The sequence below is a fragment of the Varanus komodoensis genome, unplaced genomic scaffold (genome assembly GCF_004798865.1).
Source record: "Varanus komodoensis strain SLA01 unplaced genomic scaffold, ASM479886v1 scaffold1, whole genome shotgun sequence".
Taxonomy (NCBI): Eukaryota; Metazoa; Chordata; class Lepidosauria; order Squamata; family Varanidae; genus Varanus; species Varanus komodoensis.
In genome coordinates, this window is record NW_025335268.1 from 17,770,590 (window position 1) to 17,792,688 (window position 22,099).

At 38.4% G+C, this 22,099-nt stretch overlaps 1 protein-coding gene across 1 annotated transcript in view; it reads right to left on the reverse strand.

Annotated features, from left to right (window-relative positions):
* Positions 1-22,099, reverse strand: part of TTC27 (tetratricopeptide repeat domain 27) — a 96,554-nt gene that overhangs the window by 63,676 nt on the left and 10,779 nt on the right. Inside the window, exons 5-9 of the mRNA XM_044452137.1 lie at positions 21,423-21,525; positions 15,415-15,579; positions 8,880-9,016; positions 6,883-6,995; positions 6,266-6,332 (exon numbers count right to left, since the gene is read on the reverse strand). Coding sequence (XP_044308072.1) covers positions 6,266-6,332; positions 6,883-6,995; positions 8,880-9,016; positions 15,415-15,579; positions 21,423-21,525 — 585 coding nt within the window. The remainder of the gene's footprint in view (positions 1-6,265; positions 6,333-6,882; positions 6,996-8,879; positions 9,017-15,414; positions 15,580-21,422; positions 21,526-22,099) is intronic.

Sequence of the window (22,099 nt, forward strand, 5' to 3'; positions counted from 1 at the left end):
TCATTCAGCTTTCCTGTGCATAAGGATCACCAAACATCCTTTGGTAAAAGAACACTTGTGTAAGTGAGTCCCAAGAGTCCATCTGGAACTTCGAATTTTAAAAACAACATATGAGCATCTCCTGCAGTTATACCAGAGTCTGAGTAAACCAAAATGAAACATTGGAAAAATAAGGTATTTTGAAGAACAAATTGTTTCAGCATTCTAAACTACATGCCAGATCAAATAGCACTCTGTTGCAATCCTGCTTTCATCCTATAAAGAACTTATATTCTTCCTGACTGAATCACTCACAGAAGATATAGCTGGCCAAAGACAAATGAGATGGAGATGATCTTTTGGTACCCAGCAGTCAGTTACCTATAGGGAAGAGCCAAGAGAGCATCTGGGGAACCATATTCCAAACATCTTTATTGCTAGAGTTTTTTAGTGCAAAACTGTCTCCTATTTACTGGTATGGCAAATAGCTTAAACTGTTAAAGACAGGTGGAATAAATTGTGAGTGAACAGAAGGGAGAAAGGACAGCCAAGGTTTGCATACCAAGACTTCAGGAAGTTTGTTGCATTCAAACAATTTGCACTAGCCTGCACTATTCCATCTTTACAGGAGAGAAAACAGAATGCTTATCTAACAAGCACTTGTCTGTCAATAGTTACACTCAGGTTGGCTTTTCTGTAAGATTGTGAAGTACACAAGGAAATGTGTGCACTTTCAACATATAGTTTACTTTTGTCAGGTGTTCAAAAGCCAGCTGTTCTGGGGGAGGGAAGACACATTCAATAGCATGTAGCACACAAGTCATAGCTGTTGGGTGTTAAGATTTCTCAGACCTCACACCAGAACAACAAATCTGCAGTGAGTGATTGCTTTGAAGCCTTCCACTGCATTGATGAGTTGTTGGGCAAGGCTGAAGGGCATCCTTTTAATTCCTAATGTAGCCAGAGAAGTGAATGGACTCCCTTGGTACTGATGTACTACAGTCATACAGGGTGGGCTTCTTTTCTCCTGCCTTATGTTACAGCTGATTGACACAAGCACCATAAAATGTTTCTTTCCTCCCATGGAAACTATATGTATCTACATATGAACGTGATTCATTCTGACATAAGGAAAGGGTAAGATCCAAAGCTGTGGATATCTTCTGCTCACAAAAAAGCCGTTTTACACCTCACACTAGAACCTTGAGTAAAAACCTTCACCACAAATAATGCATGAAAACTACAATATAGTCTATGTGTTAAAGGACTAAGTAAACTCGATAGAGGATGTTGCAAATGCTTAGCAAAAAATGCAAGCTGTTATTTTCCTTCTGCTCATGATTCTTTGGATGCAACCCAAACCTATTTTTATTAACAACATATCCCAGCTAATTCATCTATAGCACAATGGGTGATGGGGAATGCTTAAAAATGAGTCATGGGGGAAGTTATGATATGTATTAGACTAGAAGTGCAGAGGTGAGAAAAAGTATGTACAAACTTTTCCCCTTCCCATAGGTCAACAGGATTTGAATACTTATGAAAAATAAGGATCAACAAAAGTGGAATGCAGGACTAGTTCACCATCTGGTTCATCTTCAAGCCAGACAATATTCTATCAGTTTTCACAGCTCTCCCTTCCCTTGATCTTATTCTTTTAAAGTCTGTTATCTGATTTTTAATGTTTTCCTATGCTTCATCAAGCAAGTAGAGACATGCAACAAAAATCAAACAGAAAGGCAAAGTTTAAATTGCAAGATAATTAAATGTTTCCTATACAAGTTGAAAATATTTGAAGAATAGATGTAAGCTAGCATTCCTACCTGGTTTTTTTATTCTACTATATATGACTTTAGGAACTAAAAAGTAAATTTATCAAATCAAGAATTGTTTTCATCACTGTTTTCACCCATAACCAAATAAAGCCAGGCAAACATAGCTTAACTCGTTTCCAGTTAAAAGGATAAACATGAACCTTTAAATTGTGTTTATGTTTTCACTTACAATTTTTCTAAATTATTTTCTTAAGAAATATTCTTAATGGTTTTTAAAATAATCAAATAATAGTAAAGCAACTGTTTCTATCTCAAAGGTTTGATAAAGCTCAACAGGGCAAATTTCTTTAAAAAACACTAGACTTCATCCTGTTTGAGAAACTGTAACCTAAGTTTTCCATTAAATGTGAATATTGATGATGATATATTTTTAAGGGTTCTGGCATGAATTCTGAGGTTGATCATTTTTGCAAATCTTCCTTTCCACCATGCTGTCTCCTATGCCATTTTGGAAGGCTTCCCGAGCTTCCATAGCAGGTTTGCAGGAGAACAGGATGAAGCAGAAGGAATCTGTCAATTTCTGCTACCCTACATCCGCTAGCAGGAATGTCCCATGACTGGAGTTCCTGAGTAAAACCTTAATATCCAAACCTCTGCATAACAGTGCATTACAATTCTAAACATGCCTACACAGAAGTATAGCTGAGTCCCACTGAATCCACTGAGTTCAATGGGAATTATTGTCAGGTGCATATCGTTATGGTTGCAGTCTATATATGTCTAGATGTCCTATGTTTGTACCATCCTGGCTCATTGACCTCATTTCCTTTAATTCTTTTTTCCATTTCTATTTGTTAATGATGAACAGTCATAATCCTTCCATGCAAAGAATACAAGATCAGAGCACATTTGTGTCCAGTAAAAGTTACAACATGTGCAGTCTTGCTTTGAACAGCAGGATCTGGAAGCTGTGTCTTTGCTTCCCAACACACTGTATCTGTTGACTTGAACATATGTTCCTTCACTGCAAACAGTTCACTCATACACAGAGAAAGTTTTTTTCTTTTTTATAAATTTTTAGAACCAATACCTACTCTGGGTGTTGGTTTCTTATTTAGACATCCTAGTTTTATTGTGCTAAAAGCAACATTTTTCTCAAGTAAGTTTTATTCTATGAGCCACAGTTCGCAAAACTGGTGTCTAGAAAGTAACTAATGTGTTTTAAATAAATGTAAAGCAGCCTTCCACAACCTTGTGCCTCCTGGACATGCTTGGGCTGCAACACCCAGAATTCCCAGTCAATAATGGCCTTGCTGGATGGGAATTCTGGGAGCTGAGTCTCCCAGATGCCTCTGAAGGCCACCAGGTTGGGAAAGGCTGTTGTAAAGTAATGGGGGATTATCAAATAATGGACATTTGTTATCCTCTGCATTCAGTCAATATTCCACACAATCACACACAAAGCTACCATCAAAAATCTATTGGTAATGCTTTGGACTTCTATTTCTTAAACAGTAGCCTTTTGTAGCACACAACAAGCTGTTTTTGGAGTTCAAAGCAATTTTAAGAGCAGTTTGACATAGTGGGGTCCTAGCAGTAAGCTCCAGCAAGCCCTTGGACAGGCCTAAGATTTCCCTTTGGAATGCAGCCAAATTCTGAAACACAGCTTTGCCCTAGAAGTAGATTCCCGTCTACACTGTTTAACAGAACTAAAGCATAAATTCTCATTCCAGTGTGTCTCTACTTGGGGCATATGTTAGATGACTAAGGGTACAGAAGTACATAACAGACAAAACAGAAGAAACTGCATACATGAGTCTCACTGCTATTTTTTAATGAAACTGTTTAAATTCCTTCCAATATTGCTGATTGTTTTTCCAGTTGTTGTAAGATGCTTGGGACAATAGGGAGAAGAGGATGCAAAGAGCTGAAGACTCAGATATACAAGCCTCTTCTTCAAGAGCAGATGTTTAACATAAAACACATACATTTTAAGTATCACTGGGTCCAGCAAAGTATAATTCCCCTTAATCTGGACTTCTTGTGCTATGGTAATAATGTGGTAATAGAGCTCTGACCCACAATGAGCATACTGAAGAGGTGACTCATGATTCACTTTAATGGATCTACATAGATTTTGATGGTTCAAGGTTTCTTGAAAGGCCTACCTTCTTCAGGTTAGCTTATATTTAAGCAGATACCAGATGAATGTATGACAACCATCTAACCAGCCTGCAGATTTAGGAATCCACATGTAGGCTGAGAAGATGCCTGCTCACACATACACACAACAGTGTATATGATGCTAGAGGAGTGAAGGTCAAATTTCGACCCTGACTTTACTGACTAATCACCTTTCTGTAATTAGTGTCTGCAGAAACCAAAAATGTACTTGCAATCATGAGATGCTCTACAGTGTTGGTAGAAATTGTGGAAGCTCCTGACAGAAAGAACCTGAGAACTAAAAATTTTAGCTGTATTTTTATAGCTGTGACAGAACTTGGATTTCCTGAAATTGCAATAAGGCTTAGAGAGCTGGTACAGAAAAAAATCTTCCCTATGCCTGTTCTCTATTGTGAAATATATGATGGAACAAATACTATGAACTTAAATGTTATAACTAGCAACAAGTATCATGGATGACTACAAGCAAAAATTAGTCTTCTTGAAATTAAAAACCACACAGATCTTCCATGAGCAACAGCATGAATATTTGTATGCTTTTTTAAAAAAATAGTCAGCCACTAGATGGCAGAATTATAGTATACTGCTTATTTCTTTTATGAAAGGAAGATTTGCCCTAAAGACAAGACGTTTTACCAAAGGGAACACACAAAATTGTATATGAAGCACATCATACAAGGTTACACTTGTGCTATTATGTTTCATCTCTTCCCTGGTCACATTGCTACAGCAGCATTCAGTTAAAACTTTAGCATGCTCAGAAAAGCAATTCATAAAACCACCCTCTTCATCAAGCATTTTTGGAATCATAATTTGAAAACAGCTACATTAGAAATCAGGATTAGAATGCTCTCATCAACTCCACTGTGGGAATTTTCTGTTGTGCTTCATCTAGTAATTAAAAAGTAGCAGAGAACACACAGAGAAAGATGCAAAGGCAGATGGAACTTCTGATCAATAGGAAGGAGCACTGAAAATCCAGAAATCTCTATACACAATTTCTGAATTTCAATTATAGGCAGAAGAGTCTTTTACTTATCTGCATATTCAACATGGTAATTACACTCTGTGAAATGTGGTCAGTGCTCCCAGGGAAGGGCCTGAACTCACATCCATCAGACCCTCAGATATCAAGAACAAGAAACTATCCATAAACTATACATTCCCAGTCACAGCCTCTCACATAGGCTGTGTGAACACTGCCAAAGAATGTCAAACTGAACACAGGAAAAGCTTTATGAAGACATGGCCTACATTCTAGTCCACCACAGCATTTTAACTCTTCAAAACATTTAGCAATCTCACTTATCCTGGAAAATCTTATTTAATTGAGATTTTAAGGTTAGAGGTATAGTAATGTGTCCCAGATGCTAACTGCAAGGGCAACACATTACTCATTGGCTCAGGCTGCTCCCCCATGCACAAACTGGACTGTGACTGCATATAACATATAAACATTAGTCGAATACAGTAGAGCAATGAACAACTCTGCATATAAACAAGAAGTGTTTTCAAGAAATAGTTCTGAATAAATTGTATGATTCAGATCCAGAGTCTGTCTCCTGCAGATGAAGGGATCCTTCTGTCCAAGGAAGACTTTGCCAATTCCTCCTTCCAATTCCCTCTGTCCCGCACAAAACCTGCTCTGGTGGAGTGGGAGGCCCTCCAGAACAGTGTGGGAAGTGATACTGGGGAAAGGCCAGAACTACCGACCATCCTCCCCACTGCCCATTTGAAAGGTCATCATGAGCAGGACTGTTCATAAAGGCTGTTTCTATTGGCAGTGGGAAATGCTGAATTCAAACTATGTTCATAGACTCTCAGACGGGATTGTGAATCCTACTCATGTGCACAAGAATCTGTAACAGATATACAGATTTTGTTAAATCTTTTCAGGAATCTTTTGCTCCATCTTCCATTCATGGATGGAATATTATTTTCTGCACAAGAATTTCATTTGTGTGCTAATGCACAAATCCTTTCACCCATACCTCAGGAAGTTAAAAAAAAGCTGGTCTGCACGTCTGCTGAATTTGCAGAACTCAGAAACAGCTAGTGGGCTGTGGAATTAGCAGGACAGATTCACAGAAATTCAAATTCTCTTGAATCTACAGCAGATTTCTCCGGATTTGTGGTCTACATACGTACATAGAGCTGTATGTACACAGAAGCCCCTTTCAGATCTTCCACTTAACCAGAGGGGATGAGGTGGGGGTGTTCCCCACCACCACAGCCCTACCACCAAACTTTGCAGGGTACATATGGACCAAGAAGAGATTTTAAAAAGTTCCAAAAAATTCAAGTGAAAATACAGATAGATTGCTTACGGATGTAAAAGCAAGCAGCTCCTCTTCTGTAAGCTTATGGACTGGGTTGTTCTTTTGAAAGTTTATGCTGCGAAAAAAATATAAACTGGGTATTATTTTTAATTGTAATAAATATTATCACCCAATATTTGGGTGGGCATTATTGGAGGAAAATGTGAGGTATATATTTGCTGAACTCAACATACCAACAAATGAATATGAAATTAATCCACAGTGTCCCTCTATGCAACCTATTTTTGCATGTCCTATACCTGGTTAATTTCAGATATCATGAAATACAATCTCAACATTTATGGACATGAGACTGCTACAAAAACTCTGCACTTTCTAAGTGACAGACATATTTTACTTAAGTTTCTTTTGTCAGATCAAAAGGGCCATTAAATCAAAATACTTAAAAGCAGCCCGTTGCTCTAACACAAAGCAGGCAAAGCGCAGAAGCTGTACATGTTCACAGGAGAACAGATCTGTAGTGCTACAATCCCCCTCATCCAGCCATGTGAGTCTGTACATATGTGGAGCCTCCTTTGCCCTGAGAAGTTTTTTTCACTAGCAATATTCTTGCTGTAGCCAGGCATTTATGAAAAGGGCTTGATGGAACTGCAGTATCATCTTACCACATTCCAAGAATAACAGCAAGCTCTTCTGCACACAGGTCAGGCATCTGGTTCTGATGAGATTCCACAAACTGTATTTCATTTAACACTGTGTCATCATTTAAAGAAAAATTCTGTTGGGAAATCCACACAAGTGATAAATTACATCTAAAATTGTTCATCTGTTTGGAAGTTGCAGTAATAATAATAAAGATCTTGAACTGCAGTATCAGGTTTTTACTTTGCCAGGAATATAAATTCTCAAGTTGACTAACCAGTAGAAAAAATTCTGTTGGCTGGGAGTAACAACTGCAATCAAGAAGATTTTTTTAAATATGAGGCAGAATACTTGACAGAACTGTAGAACTATGAATTAAGAATAAAAGTTATTTAAAAGAAAAGAACAGTTTGGAAATAAATTCTTCACCTGTCATCTGAATCTGTGAAATTAATGGTTTTCTAACTATGCTGCAGAAAATATTGAGATTCCTTAAAAGATTGTGAAGTGTTGTTTATGAGAAAACTCAATGGTGGCAAATAAGCTTTCTTGAAAGACTGTTTGTCCACCAGACTGAATTTCCCATGTGAGGTATTTATTTTAAAGCAGTTATATCCTCTCTTTCTGTTTTAGGGAATATTCAAGGTGCCTGCAATGTGCAGCTGCAGAAGAGTGTTGGGTGTTCAAAGCGCCATTTCCTTGCAATTCATGCGCTACTTTAAAAAAAGAAAGCATGTGCTGGCACATTGTTACAGAGGGGCTTCAAACATACTGAGCCTCTGTTCATGTGTGTGGTAACTATGAAGTTATTGGGTTTTTTACCCTGATACCTTTTATTTTTATTTATTTATTTAGAGTATTTGTATGCCGTCCTTTCGCATAGCCTCAGGACGGCTTACATAAATAAAACATAATACAAATAAAATTTAGATCCACCCTGGCTGCAGATTAAAACCTATATAGCTAAAGTTAAAAGTTATTAAAATATTGTTGAAATAAAAAGGTCTTGGCCTGGCGCCGAAAAACAAATAACGATTGCGCCAGGCGGACCTCTCCGGGGAGCACATTCCATAGGCGGGGTGCCACCGCAGAGAAAGCCCTCCTCCGAGTACTTTGCCTCCTAATGTCTTACACAGAGGGTTCCCGGAGGAGGGCCTCTGCTGCCAATCTCAGGGGGCAGGAGGGCAAATACGGAAGAAGGTGTTCCTTTAGGTATCCAGGTCCCAAGCTGTTAAGGGCTTTATAGGTAATAACCAGCACCTTGAATTGAGCCCTGGACTTCGATGGGAAGCCAGTGAAGCTGGTAGAAGACTGGGGTTATATGAGAATAACGCCCAGTCCCCGTCAGCAACCTGGCTGCTCTATTTTACACCATCTGAAGTAACTGGGCAGCCCCATGTAGAGCGCGTTACAGAAACCCAACTGGGAAGTAACCAATGCATGTGTCACTGTCACTAGGCAATCGTCCTCCAGGTAGGGATGCAGCTGATGGATTAACCGAAGCTGAAGGAAAGCGCTCCTCGCCACTTAACCTGGTTTGCATCTCATGATGCTAGGTTGTTAAAAAAACAGCTTTTTGTTATGCAAGTTAAGAACAAAAGTCTGTCAAAATAATATCTGTACACTTGAACTTTTAAAGCAAGTGTGTTTGACCTCATTTTCTGAACTTCGAAATAGTTATTCCCCACCTAAGAACACAAGAATTCCATTGATGACTCAGTGACTTGTGTCATGCTGACTTGTATTATGTATTTGTGATTTTAGAGTTCCAATTTCAGTGGTGTTTATGTGCAGTGTTGTGCTTTGTGCAGGTTGTTGGTCACCCTGGCCTCTTCGGGGAGAAGGTTGGAATATAACAAAATGAATAAATGCCACTGTGTGTGCAAACTGCACCTCTGGCTAAAGGCCCCCAGAGATCCATGTTGCTATCAGTGAAATATGACACACATGGGCAATCTATGGGTAGGTTAGGATTCACACTGACCTTCCAAAAGAAAGTAATTCGGTTTTCATTTTATACCTTAGTTAACTCTTCCAGTGGAGTAGGTGCTGGACTAAGCTCCCGATGAGGAAGAAGGATGTTATCTTTCCTCTGAACTTCTAATACAAGCTGTGCTACATATTTCTCCTGAAATTTTGTCCTTTTCCCCAAAGCACCTGCAAAATATTAAGCGTAAGAACATAAGAAAAGCTATGCTAGATTAGACCGAGGGTCCAATCAATTCAGCACTCGGTTCACACAGTAGCAAACCAGCTGCCCACAGGATCCCTCGAGCAGAATGGGAACCACAGTTCCCGCATTCCCAAGTCCCTCAGCAACTGGTATATGCAGACATACAGCCTCTGGTACCAGAGGCAATACAAAGACATCAAGATTGGCAGCCACTGATAGCCGCCTCCTCCTCCTCCATTAATTTGTCCAATCCTCTTTTAAAGCCATCCAAACTGGAGGCCATCACAACTTCCTATGGCAATGAATGCCAAAGTTTAACCATGTGCTGTGAGAAGTAATTCTTTTATCTGTTGTAAATCTCCCACCAATCAGTTTCATGAGATAGCCCTGATTTCTAGTATTCTGGGAGACAGAAAAAAAAAAAGTTTCCCTCTGTACTTTCTCCATACCCCACATAATCTTGAATTTCTATCATATCTACCCTCACTTGCTTTTCTCCTAAGACAAGCAATCCTTTGCAATTTTTTCCCCTAGGGGAGTGGCTCCAATGTCTTGATCATTTTAGTTGTCTTTCTCTGTACTTTTCCTAACTCAATAACATTGCTTTCCAGGTATAGAGACCAGTGTGAGGAAAAATTTCCATCCATGTGTATCACAAACCATTCTGTGTGAGCATTTGCTATTAGAAATAAAGTAGGTAGGGCCTGGTGAAAGATGTTTTGACAGTAGCACCCCTGCTGTTAACTTTTGATTCCAGGCTAACCATTTTGTTTTGTGTTTTTAATTTGCTAAACATGTGCACACATGTATAAAACTATAGAAATAATTATTTTAGCCTACCAGCAAAATTTCCAATTGCAATTACAATCTTCAAACATAGCTAAGCAAGTACAAACAAAACCAATCAAATGTTTAATTTGTCATATATAAGTATACTCTAAGAATGAAATGAAGTAGTTCTGGTGATATTTTTACCATATACTTTTTTAGAGATGCTACAGTTTTAGTTACAGTATAATAAACAAAGTAAGTTTCTCTTAATTATAGCACTGTGGAATTACTAAATTATGGATTATCAATGCTTTAGTTTGATCCCTTTTGAATACAGATGTAGCTATCCCATAAAACATTCACTTTGACAATGCTGCCTATATCCATAATTGAAATAGAAAACTATTTTTCCTTTTATTCTTGCAGAACTTTTTCTAACTCAAACTTGTGTTCATGCAAAATGCTGTAAGACATAACACAAAACCCAGCAAATAAGCTACTCATCCTTAAGGTAAATCACCAAAATATAGAGTTAAAACAATATATATCAGCTCCTAACATCTTTCATCAACATGTTTAACTAGTGTTAATTTTGAATGCCACCACTTTCTTTACTGAACAGGTTCAAAATGAGCTGGAAGGCAATGGTTTCCATCCTTCCTGGCTTTATTATTTTTATTTTTTAAGTGATATACCACCACAGGTATAAAGTATGCCCTTCCCTCTCCTTCCACAGAACTAAAGCACTTACGCAAGGCCTTTGTTAGCTCACAGTGAGAGCAACAAGTTCTCTTTCTGACACAGGCAAGTTCTGCTTACCGCCATCAGCTAAACAAGACAATGTGGTTCAGAGTGTGATGTCTGAACCTGCTGAACCAGGCAGTATGCACAATACATAGGTATTTAATAAGCCACGCAGGTCCCATGGTTGGTTGTTGTTGTAAGTTTGCTGGGTGATATTAATGACCCCAGCCTTTGATAGGTTCAGACAGGATGACAACCTGCTCCCGGTGAGAGTAAGCAAGTGAGAATCATTCAGGTTGCTCAGAGGTGGCTTACAAGCCATCATGACACATTATCCACGCTTATGTTGTACAAATCTGGTCAGAGACTGAAGCCTGGAGATCTCCAGACATAACAGATCTGACAACATTATTGTGGTCAAGGCTACCTCACATGAATACCCAACTGAGGGATGAATTAGTCATGATGAATGTGCATGTTTTTAGAAATGCCAAAAATCTAAGGAAGGGGATATGATTTCCAGGATCACAGAGGGAAAATGCAAGCCTTCTCTCTCCAGCAGCAGCCTGGAGGATGATCTTATTCTGAAGCTATTTTTCTAGAAGGAAATCCCCATTTAGCATCTGACACCATTTGTATTATTTGCACTGACTTTCAATGGCCTATTGATCAGATCCAAGATTCTGGAGGCCTGGAAAAACTCAGGCTGAAATCTTGAAAAGCCACTGCCAGTCTGGGTTGCCCACACTGGAATAAATGGATGAACAGTCTCACTCTGCAAAAGGCAGAGTGTTTTAAGTTGAGTGTTCTAAGTTATGTGGAAATGCTCTTAAGTAGGGTTTTTCAGATATTTTAATCTCTATGCTGCCACCCAATAAATCAGCTTCAGACTGCAGAGCTGTAAAGTGTTAGCTTATGATGTTCACACAACTCACCATTTCAAATCAACATTTCACATTAAATCATTTAAAATACATCAGGTGCTAACCTGTTCTTTAAAATTACCACTCTTGCACCTTCCAACCATTCACAGGTTACTTGTGCAGTGACAATTATATCAAGATCAATGCTCTTGAAGCTGGAATACTCAGGACAGGTTTAAACAAATGTGAATTTATTTTATACTCTGCTCTTTGTTTCATATCAGGTTGTTATTGAACTATTAAGCCATATGCTTGGAAAGCACAAACAGAGCAACCACTTTGTTTTAGTTTCATTTAATGCACCTTAATATGGCATACATGCTCTGGATTTCCTCCATGGTTGCTTGTTCGGATAGTGTCTCACTCTTTATCACACATTCTGAACAATAGGATATTCCAGTCTGCAACATCATGTCTTAGAAAGAAGCACCTAGGCAACCCAGAAAGGACAGATCAAACAGAACCTGATACTTTGAAAAAAAGAACTGCAAGAAAGTGCACATTTGGCCATAATTGTCAATACTTCATTTAATGAGTTCTACCATTAATTAAACTAATTTCCAATGCATAAAAATTCATGGTGAGGTTCTGCAGGTAGGCAATGTTGACAGGAAGGGACTTTAACAGACCCTAACCCAAGAGAAAGGGCAGCCCCAGGAAGTGCGAGAGAAGCAGCATTACAAAAACAGGAACAACACACTTAGTAAAAAAAAAAAAAAAAAAAGGCTTTCAAAAGTCCCAGTCTCAACAGCAGTTGTTCTTCTGGACTCTCCCGGTTGGCATCACCAGGATCATGACACTAGATATTATGAAGCACCTGGTAGGCACTCTGTATGCAAGTCAAGACATTAGTCAAACCTAGTAGACTATGGCAGTGGTTTTCCAAAATTTCAGTGGAGGTTCCTTCCTAGCTCTGCTTCTGAGGCTGCTGTTGAAGCAGAAAAGCGGGGAATGAACCTGCATGCAACACATGCGCATATGCAGGTTCCTTGTTATCCTATGGATCAGCAGATAGCTACTCATCAATTTGTAGATAAAGGCAACAACCCATTTAGGTTCTATAGGCATAAAGGGATGACTCTCTATTTCTTTTGTAAATTATCACGATTCCTAATTAAATGGTACCTTGCAATTCTTAAAAGAACTAAACCATTCTCACTATGTCTTTAAATGTACATATGTATATCTATCTATCTATCTAGCTAGCTAGCTAGCTATCCATTCCCCCCCCCTCTCTCTGTGTGTGTGTGTGTGTGTGTGTGTGTGTGTGTGTGTGTGTGTGTGTGTGTGGAGGGCGGGAGGGAGCAAGCACAATAGTGCACACACTTCATCTACAAATGAAAACTTCTGTTCCATTTAAGTAATGTAAATAATAGTTTTGCAATTTGCACCTTAGTTAGGCCACAGTGATTAAAACCAGAGAGTTCAACCTAGAGATCAAAAGGCAAAACCTCCCAATCTAATCATGTATATACAAACCACAGCTGTGTCTTGTACTAATGCTTACTCTAGAAACTTTGCCCAAACTTACCAGCTGCAAGCAATAAACCCATCCCACACTGCTGGCTACTCCTCCAGACTGTAACACATTTCACAAAGTATATCAATTAAAAGACAAAATAAGGGAAATTGTGCAGAGTGGGGAAAGTGAGTGGAACAAAACAAAGCAAATACCATAATAATTAGGAGACAATGATAAATACTGAGTGACCAAGTAGCACAGAAAAACAAATATTTTAGACAGTGAATACTGAACCCTTTTACAAACAAACTGTCCAAAAAGTGATTGCATTTCCAAATTCTTCAAAGGAAGCAATGTTTTACCCATCTATCAGGAGTTGCTGCACCCTGCATTAGCTTTTCCCAATTAAGTTCTCTAGATGTGTTGGGATGCACTCTCATAATTCGTGACTTGGAAAAATGGGGATTACACTCTAACACTTCAGGAAAGGACTAGATTGAGGAAGCCTTCCTCACATCCTTTTCCCGTGTCCAACTGACAAGGAGAGCACTTTTTTATGAACTGCAGTCATTCTTTAACTGAAAGACAGAGCTAGCAGCTGGCGGTGGCTGCTAAAAGACTCTCCCAACATTTTGTTGAATGGGTTAATCCTTTCACCCGTTGCAATCACCTCCTTCTCTCAATAGTCACATCTCAAACACATCTTACACAGTTTGTTTGGAAGAGGAGCTCTTCAACATGGCAGGCTGTGTGACTTCATGGGATGTACCCCAGCCTCTTGTAATTAATTTCACTTATGGTGAATCTAGAAAGAATTCCCACAAGCTACTCTTTTCCCCTTGGACATGGACATTTATCAGATTTTTACACATTCAGATCTTTTTGCTCACAACTTTCCATGTGGCTATGCTCACGTCTTGAGAATCAGCTTTAACTGCTGGTGTTAAAGCACAGTTTGTTCCTAGAGCCAACCCTGCTGTAAGACAGGCAAATCACAAAGGCCAATCATTGTCTGCAGTGTATATACATATATGATACGATTTATTTCAGGGGTCTCAAACTCAACTTACCTGGGGGCCGCTGGAAGTAGAGTCGGGGTGAGGCTGGGCCGCATCAAGTATTCCACCACCGCGGTGGTGGTGGGCCGCTCATCCCGCAGCCGGCCCGGGTGCCACCGGCGCTTTGAAGGCCGCAGGGCCCCTCCCCTGTGCCCTGCCCGTCCCGGCAATTGGCTCGCAGGCTGCGAATTTGAGACCCCTGATTTATTTGATCAACATTTTTCAGTAATGATAGTACCATGGTGAGCTGTTTGCTTGAAGACTAGAATGGCCTTCCTTGGAACCCAAGTACCATGGTTGTAGTAGTTATGATGATAATTTGCATAGTACAGGCCAATCTGCTACAAGCATATAGATTCTGAAGTGATTTTATTGAAATGTGTTAAAGGGACATGGAATTATACATTATTTTTGCAATATTGGTCTCAACTATTATGAGCACCATGTGTTGCAAAGGCAGGACACAAATCTAATTGCCTCTGGATCTAACTGTATTCACTGTAAGCCAACAGTTATGAAAAGTGCCCAGATCGCAATATAACCTGTTAACCATTATTTAAACAAACATATGTAGGCTGATGAAGAGAAAATAAACAATCCCAATTATACCTGCCCCTACCCCTAAGATCATCTGCTGAGGTCCTTTTCCAGGAGCCCCCTTTGAAAGAGGCTAGAAGGGTGGCTACCAGGGGAAAGGTCTTTCCAGTGGTAGCACCAATTGTAGAATCTGCTCCCCAGAGAGGGACGCCTGGACATGACCCTGTATTCAATTTGGCACCAGGCTAAAACCTGATGCCAATGATTTTATTGTTGTTTTCTTGTCCTTTTTACTGTTGTTTCCTTGTCTTTATGTAAACCATCTTGAGTTCCTGTATGGATTAAAGATGGTATATAAATATTTTAAACAAACATTTAAATAACACACGAGAACTGAAAGAAGCACAAGTATGCTTAAAATGATGGGAAATTGTTACAAATTGGACTCAAAATTATGTGACTCAAGCATCCTTTCAATTAGGAGAATACCTCAATGCAACATGAGAAATTCCAAATAAAGAGTTTATGTTCCAAAGAAACATTCTTTCACATTGAAAAATTGTCTTCTTTTTAAAAACCTTCATATAGTGAAAACCTTGTTAGTATTTATTTATTGGTTTTACTATATTCATATCCTGCATTTTTTCCTGCTAGGAACCAGAGGTGGCATACCATAATTCTCCTCCTCCTCCTCATTTTATCCTCACAACAACACCCTTGTTAGGTTGGTTATTTTGAGAGTCAGGGAGTGGCCCACACTCACCCAGTGAGACTCACGGCCAAGTGGGGACCAGAACCCTGATTTCCCAAGTCCCAGTGCATCACCTAGCCAGTAGGCCACACTTACACTAATGATTAATGATCAAGAATTTGAAACAGAAGCATACCTGTCAAATCAATCTGCAATTTTGTTATGTCTTTAGCTGCAAGGAAGTGTTCTTTAGCTTTTTTATATTCATAGTAATTCAAAAACGTGTAAGCACACTCTAGATGGAACTGAACGGCAAGATGCCAACATTCATCATCGGTGAACAAAGTCTCAATTTCAAACACTGCAACACAAAACAAATAATAGAAGCGATTAAGTGACATAGTAAGAAGGGATATCATGAGAAGCAACACCATACAAAAACATACTGAATTTGCAACTTAGCTAAACATCACATTTAAGGTGGCTCAGTTATTCTTGGGATTTCATGTACAAGTTTTAAAGGATCTGTTTATATGGTAAGCAATACTTCTTTCAGAAGACCTGGAAAGAGATAAAACTTTATCCTGGTAATCTAACGTACAAATATCTTAAAGAAAGAATAAGTTGCCTTAATCGAGCACAATGCACAGGAAAGAATACAGTGGGTTGTTCAGACAGGACAACAGCCCACCACAGGTGATTTAACCCACAATGATGCTGCAGTGCATCCAAGGTGCCTGTGGCCTCTATTCTGAATATACAACCCCTGCTCGGGAACTGCCATGTTCAGCAAACCCAACAAACATAGGATATGCAAAAGTTAAATAACAGACATGTCTAAAGATGTCTAAATAATAGACATCTTTAAAATGACAGGTTATGTTTTTATTCTCACTCAATCATTTTAATGATTTTAATTATTTGGTTAAGCATTAGCAATTTTAACTAGCATTCCATCTTGTTTTCACCTGTTTCAGGGTTCCCTTCCACTGATGGAATGGTCCTGCTCCAAAGTTGATTGGAGTGTGTGCAGGGTGGGCTATGGGAATTAACTAGTGCAGTACTGTTTTTTCATCCTTATTCATTTATTCATTTATTTTTATTTTTTGATTTATATCCTGCCTTTTTCCTACAAGGGGCTCAAGGCAGCTTGCATCTCCTCCTCCATCTTATCCCCACGACAACAACCTTGTGAAGTAGGTTGGGCTGAGAGTCTGTGACTGGCCCAAAGTCACCCAGTTGGCTCCATGGCCGAGTGGGAACTAGAACCCAGATCGTCTGAGTCCTAGTCCCATGCTCTTAACCACTACACCACACTGGCTCTTGGCCTTAATGACTTACTGGCCAAGTTTGCATGTTTGGGGAAGAAAAGGGAGTCACTGTGGCTTCTTTTTGCTTCCCCTGTGGGTGATGGTTACATGCTCCCTCATTTCCATAATTCCTGGTGCTGGGTACAAGCTGCTGTTCCCACAGCGGGTGAGGGTGGGAGGGTGAGGTGGAAGCTCCCAAATCACCCCCAAACCCACAGATTATTCTAAGGATTCAGTGTGGTTTGGAAGCCACTCCAGCCACCATTCCTAATTAGCATCAGACATAACCAACCTGTGCAACAAAGGTAATATGAAAATGAGGCTAGCACATGCAATGAGGGGCAAAGAAGCCATGCGGTTTCTTCTTCTTCTGCAATCATGCTGAACCTATTTATACTCTTCCACCACTGTAGCTTTGATATTTTAGACCATTCTGTAAGCCATCACAAAACTGAAAAAGATGGTATACATCCTATACAAATCAGTACTGAAGAAGAGGACAGGCAGAAAAAAATGCCTTGTTTCAGTATTTGAGAGCAAGGCTACTAATTGTACTAACTGAATGTCATAGCCTCCTTAAAAACTGTTACCTGGATATTGGAGGACAAGTTTAGACAATGCTTTCTGCTTGTTTGCCCATCATTATGAGACAGCTAACTGGAATTGGAAAGTAGGGCTTGTAATATATTCAATACTACATTTACATTCCGCTTTTTTTTCTTTTGCAAAGAATCCATGATGGCTTAAATGGTCCTCCATTTTATCCTCGCAACAAAGTAGATGTGAGGTAGGTTAGGCTGAGAGTACATGCTTGGCCCAAAGTCACCCAGTGGGTGTCAAGCCTGAGTCAGGACTAGAACCTGTATCTTTCAAGTTCTGGTCCAACTTTAACCACTATACCACATAGACAAAACTCTTGGTTTTCCAAGTGTTTTAGTTTATGCAAGGAGCTCTGAGAACAGTGGAATACATATTAAATAACATTACAGTTAAGCTTGGTGAGGTAGATTTGTAGGGAAGGATAACCTGAGTCCATGGGGAATTACAAATCCCATCCCTAATCAAACTGACTAAGAAACATTATGCCCTTGGGGAACCTAGTGATAGCCTTGAAATCTTTTAATATCCTACCTTTCCTTATACAAGAGTTCTTCTTCCAACTCTGCATGCAAACAGTTATACTGGGAATGGGATTTTAGGAACTGGTACCACAGAGGTGGCTACAGTTCTTAAAAATATCAAGCATACAGTCGAGATTTCTGTTGTAAAATTCTGTTTTACCAAAAATACTGGCTCGTTTTTAGTGCAGTCCATTAAAGAAGTTTCAAAACACATTTCAAAAATGACTTAAACATGTGCATAAATATGTCCTGAAAAAAGTTCACTTTTAAAAGGTTTAAACTCTCAGAAGCATCTGATCAAGGTCACAGACAAGATAAGGCAGTAATGCAATCCTACCAGAGTCACAGAATACTAAGTATGCAATGATGCTATATACTTATACCTTCTCAAATGCAAAGGGGAGATGGATATTTATGTATTTGGCATCAGAAGTTGGAAGTGTATATATAAAAAGTTACTTACAAAGTGAATGATAGATCTACTTAAGATTTTCTGTTTAAGAAACTGGATGAGTTCCATGGCACGTTTGAAAAATGAAAGTTACAAGATACTAGTCATAGCTGAATGATGTAATTACTATAAAAAGATGCTTAGCATACCTGCCAAGTATAATTTAACACACAGCTTTTAAGTATGAAAAATCTTGGTATCAAACCAAACTGTGTTGTCATATGAAGCTGATTAATCTTATGGTCTAATTTGACTTTCACAATCAGTATTAACCACATCCTGTTTTAGAACAGAGGTTATTGTTAAAGCCCCAGATGCTAAAGCAGTACCCTTTCCTGCCCCACTGATATCAGCAATTGGAATCACATAGCTTGGCTGTTATCCACAAAGCAAAGACAGAAATGTTAAACAGAAAAGTCATTGTTTACTTTGTTCACTTACTTTCATACTGACAAAATATGAAAAAGTTACAAGTCAGAATGCTTACTCTAATTCTTTAAGGCTAACTGGATAAGTAGTTGTTAAATTACCAGAGAGTACAGTTTTTACATGTTCCAAGTTTTACTACTGGTTTGATACTGGTTTTAATACTTGGTTTAAGCCAAGTAAGGGGGTATAGCAAGTTTTAATGTTGGTTCAAGCCAACTAAGATGCTAGAGCTGGGAGCTATTTGAGTGTGATTAGCTTTTAAGAAGGCCAAATAACTAAATAAATAAATAAGCAAGCAAGCAAGCAAGCACATTTATGCAAGTACCTACTGTTGAAGATAGATTTTAAATTTTATAAAACACTCCAGAGAGCATTTAAATTTGCTTTTTATTGACCAGGGATAGCCAGAATAGAATTAACTTCAGGTTGCTATTTAGGGTTATAACAAATGAATCCCAGTTAGAGCAGATCCACTGTAACGAATCACCTTGTCTGTGAAAACAATGATAATCTCTGTGCACTGTTATATGCAATCGGGTCACTTGGGTGGACACCAAATTAACTTTAAGGATTTATGTTCCCACTCTTCCAATTTAAATTCTTACAAGGACTTCCTTGCTGAGTTTTACAACAGCAAATGAGAAGATTGTCTCATATTTTTCATAGAAAGCAACTTACCAATTTCTGTGGTACATCATGTGCTGCATGGTACATCAATTGTGTCGTTATTTGTTTTTCGGCACCAGGCTAAGACCTTTTTATTTAAAACTTATTTTAATTGCTAAATTATTGAATTAATTAGGATTTTAAAATTTTTAGCCGAGAATGCACCAGGGGTTTTTAAATTTTTTTTTCTTTTAAATTGTTATATTATTATTTATGTATGTTTTTATGTATTCTTTGTGAGCCGCCCCGAGGCTTTGTTGCGATGGGGGTGGCATAGAAATGTTTTAAATAAATAAATTTAAAAGCAGCTCCCCAGAGTTTCAGACAGGACCCTTTTCCCACGTTATCCTGGAACTGCCCGGGATTGAAACTGGGACCTTGGAATGTGTGTATGATCCACTGTTGACCTAGAGTCCTTGCCTCATCCCTGTAGAGTTACCAATCTAGCCAGCTATAGATTGTGTGCGATTTTAATTGAATACCAAAAGCGAAAATATTTGAGCAACATTTGTTTTGATATTTTTAAGCCATCAAGCCATTTTTCTACATATGAAACAAAATGAACAAGCTCTGCATTTCTTTTGCTGGGGAGAAATCTGGTTATTTCATAGCTGTATAAAATTGTGCTCCCTCCCAATATCTAATTCTGATCTTTGTTTCCAAGGTGGGGAGGGGGAGGGGGAAGGGGTGGCAGGTGAGATCATTTTGGTGAAATCCAGGACTGGTAAATATTAAGGCATTTGACTTTTCAGTGTGGAGCATACTTATCAAACTAAAAGCTGTCAGGTGATCCAAGGGCTTTATTTTACATTATTTCTTAAGAGGTAAAAGTCAAATCAAGGAGGTAAAAGTCATCTCTCCTGATCCCATATAATGTCCCTGGGTGCAAAACTATGATCACAAAGAATTCGTTCCAGGTGCGTTGTCCCAGACTCATTTAGAAAGCACATGATGGAAGAAGATTATTTCCTACAGAGTTCTGTCAGATTAGAAGAAAAGCCATAAAAACAGTTCACAGTAGGGTGGACTTGATTTAAATCAAAGCAATTTAAATCACAATTTACATCACTAGTCGGTAAGACTAGATTTAAGTCATGGTTTTGCGCACATGCCTGCCTTACCCATAAGTAGAGGAACTTCGTTAAAATATTTCCAAATTGGATCTCTTTTACTGTCTGGTGCCATTATAGGTTTTCTCCTCCAGGGAAAGAATAACATGATAAACCTCAGGTTATACAGAAAACGACCCAAAGACTTGTGGAGTATTCTGCTCAAAATGTTTCACCTTCATTTTTACTGCTTGCCCCTCCCTCCTCACACTTAGCTTCTTGTGCAGATCTATTCCACTCACAACAATCTTCTATTTACTCAGTTTTTTGAACCTTAGCATTTAAGAGGTAAGGGGTTGATTCTGTGTATGTAGATTCACAAAGCAACAATGGGATTAAGGTCATTCACAGTTTTGAGAACTGTAAAACCAAGCATCTGTGAAATATCTTCTAGATAGAAAAATTGACCAATAATCTTACAAAAACCTCCGGAAGAGCATGAGCATGTGAATGTATTGATAGAATTCATTTACCAAAAATTTAAACATTGCATGAATATACAGACTCATTCTACATAATTAAAAAGTAATCCTTATTTCATCATGAATAACCTTTGGACTATACTGTACCTTAAATAGGAAACTATATTTAGGTAGCTTTTTCCTTAAAAACAGTTTTAATTAATTAATTATGGAATGCACTTCCCAGAGGTCCGCCTGGCATTGGCATTATATGTTTTTTGACACCAGGTTAAAACCTTTTTATTTCATCAATATTTTAATAAGTTTTAATATGGTACTTTTAATATTATATTTTTAACTGCAGACAGAGTGGGTCAATTTGTTTATGTTGTTTTTTATGTTGACATTTTGTTATAATTTATTTATATTGATATTTGTATTTTATTATGTAAGTCGTCCTGAGGCTTTTGCAATAGGACGGCATATAAATATCACAAATAAATAAATAAACAAACCAATTTAAATTAAAAAATCAGATTTTTTATTTTAAAAAACTGATTTTTATTCTAGTTCACAATGAACTTGTTTATGAAGTTCGTCTTTCCAGTTTAAACAATTGAACACACAAAGAATCTTCAATACATGCCAGTAACAATAATCTGAAGAGAATGTAACATTTAAATACCCAGTAATAATAGGTGTCAATTTTCAATATACCTTGTTGTATACAAGCCTGCGCAACAGCAAACAGTTCAGGTGATCTTGCTTCTAGCAGCTGCTGGTGAATGTTCACACATCGTAAAGTCCACCAGGGCAATGTCTAAAAGTGAGAATGAAGCATTTTTGAAGTAGTAAATCCACTTGTTTTCAAATAGTCTTATTCTTATTGAATGTAATACATTCACATTGTAGATATAACTCATCATACCAAAGAAAAATCTTCTTAATAAGGAGACTAAGAGTACATAATGTACAGAGATATGAATCTACAGCTGGGAACTCTACAGGGATCAGGGAAGGATTATAGTTCAATGTTAGATCATAAGGGCACATGCCAAAGACCCCAATTTTGATCTCCGGCAGTTCCAGCATAGGGTGGGGAGTTGCTGCCAGGCCACAGAGACAAAACTGAGCTAGACAACCAATAGTCTAACTGCATATAAAGCAGCTTCCTATAGACATGAAGGCAAGTGCAACAATAATAGAAGCAGTAGTTAAAGGAATCACATTAACAAGGTTATGTCTACTGGATGAACACTGATGGCCTGGAAAAAAGACTACGGACGTGTGTAACCCCCAGACTATTTTCAAATCTATTAAATCAAAGGGAAAGGCAAAGCATGTAGGAAATGACTGGGGAAAAGCAGTTCTCAGAAGTGTCCAAATTTATTAAT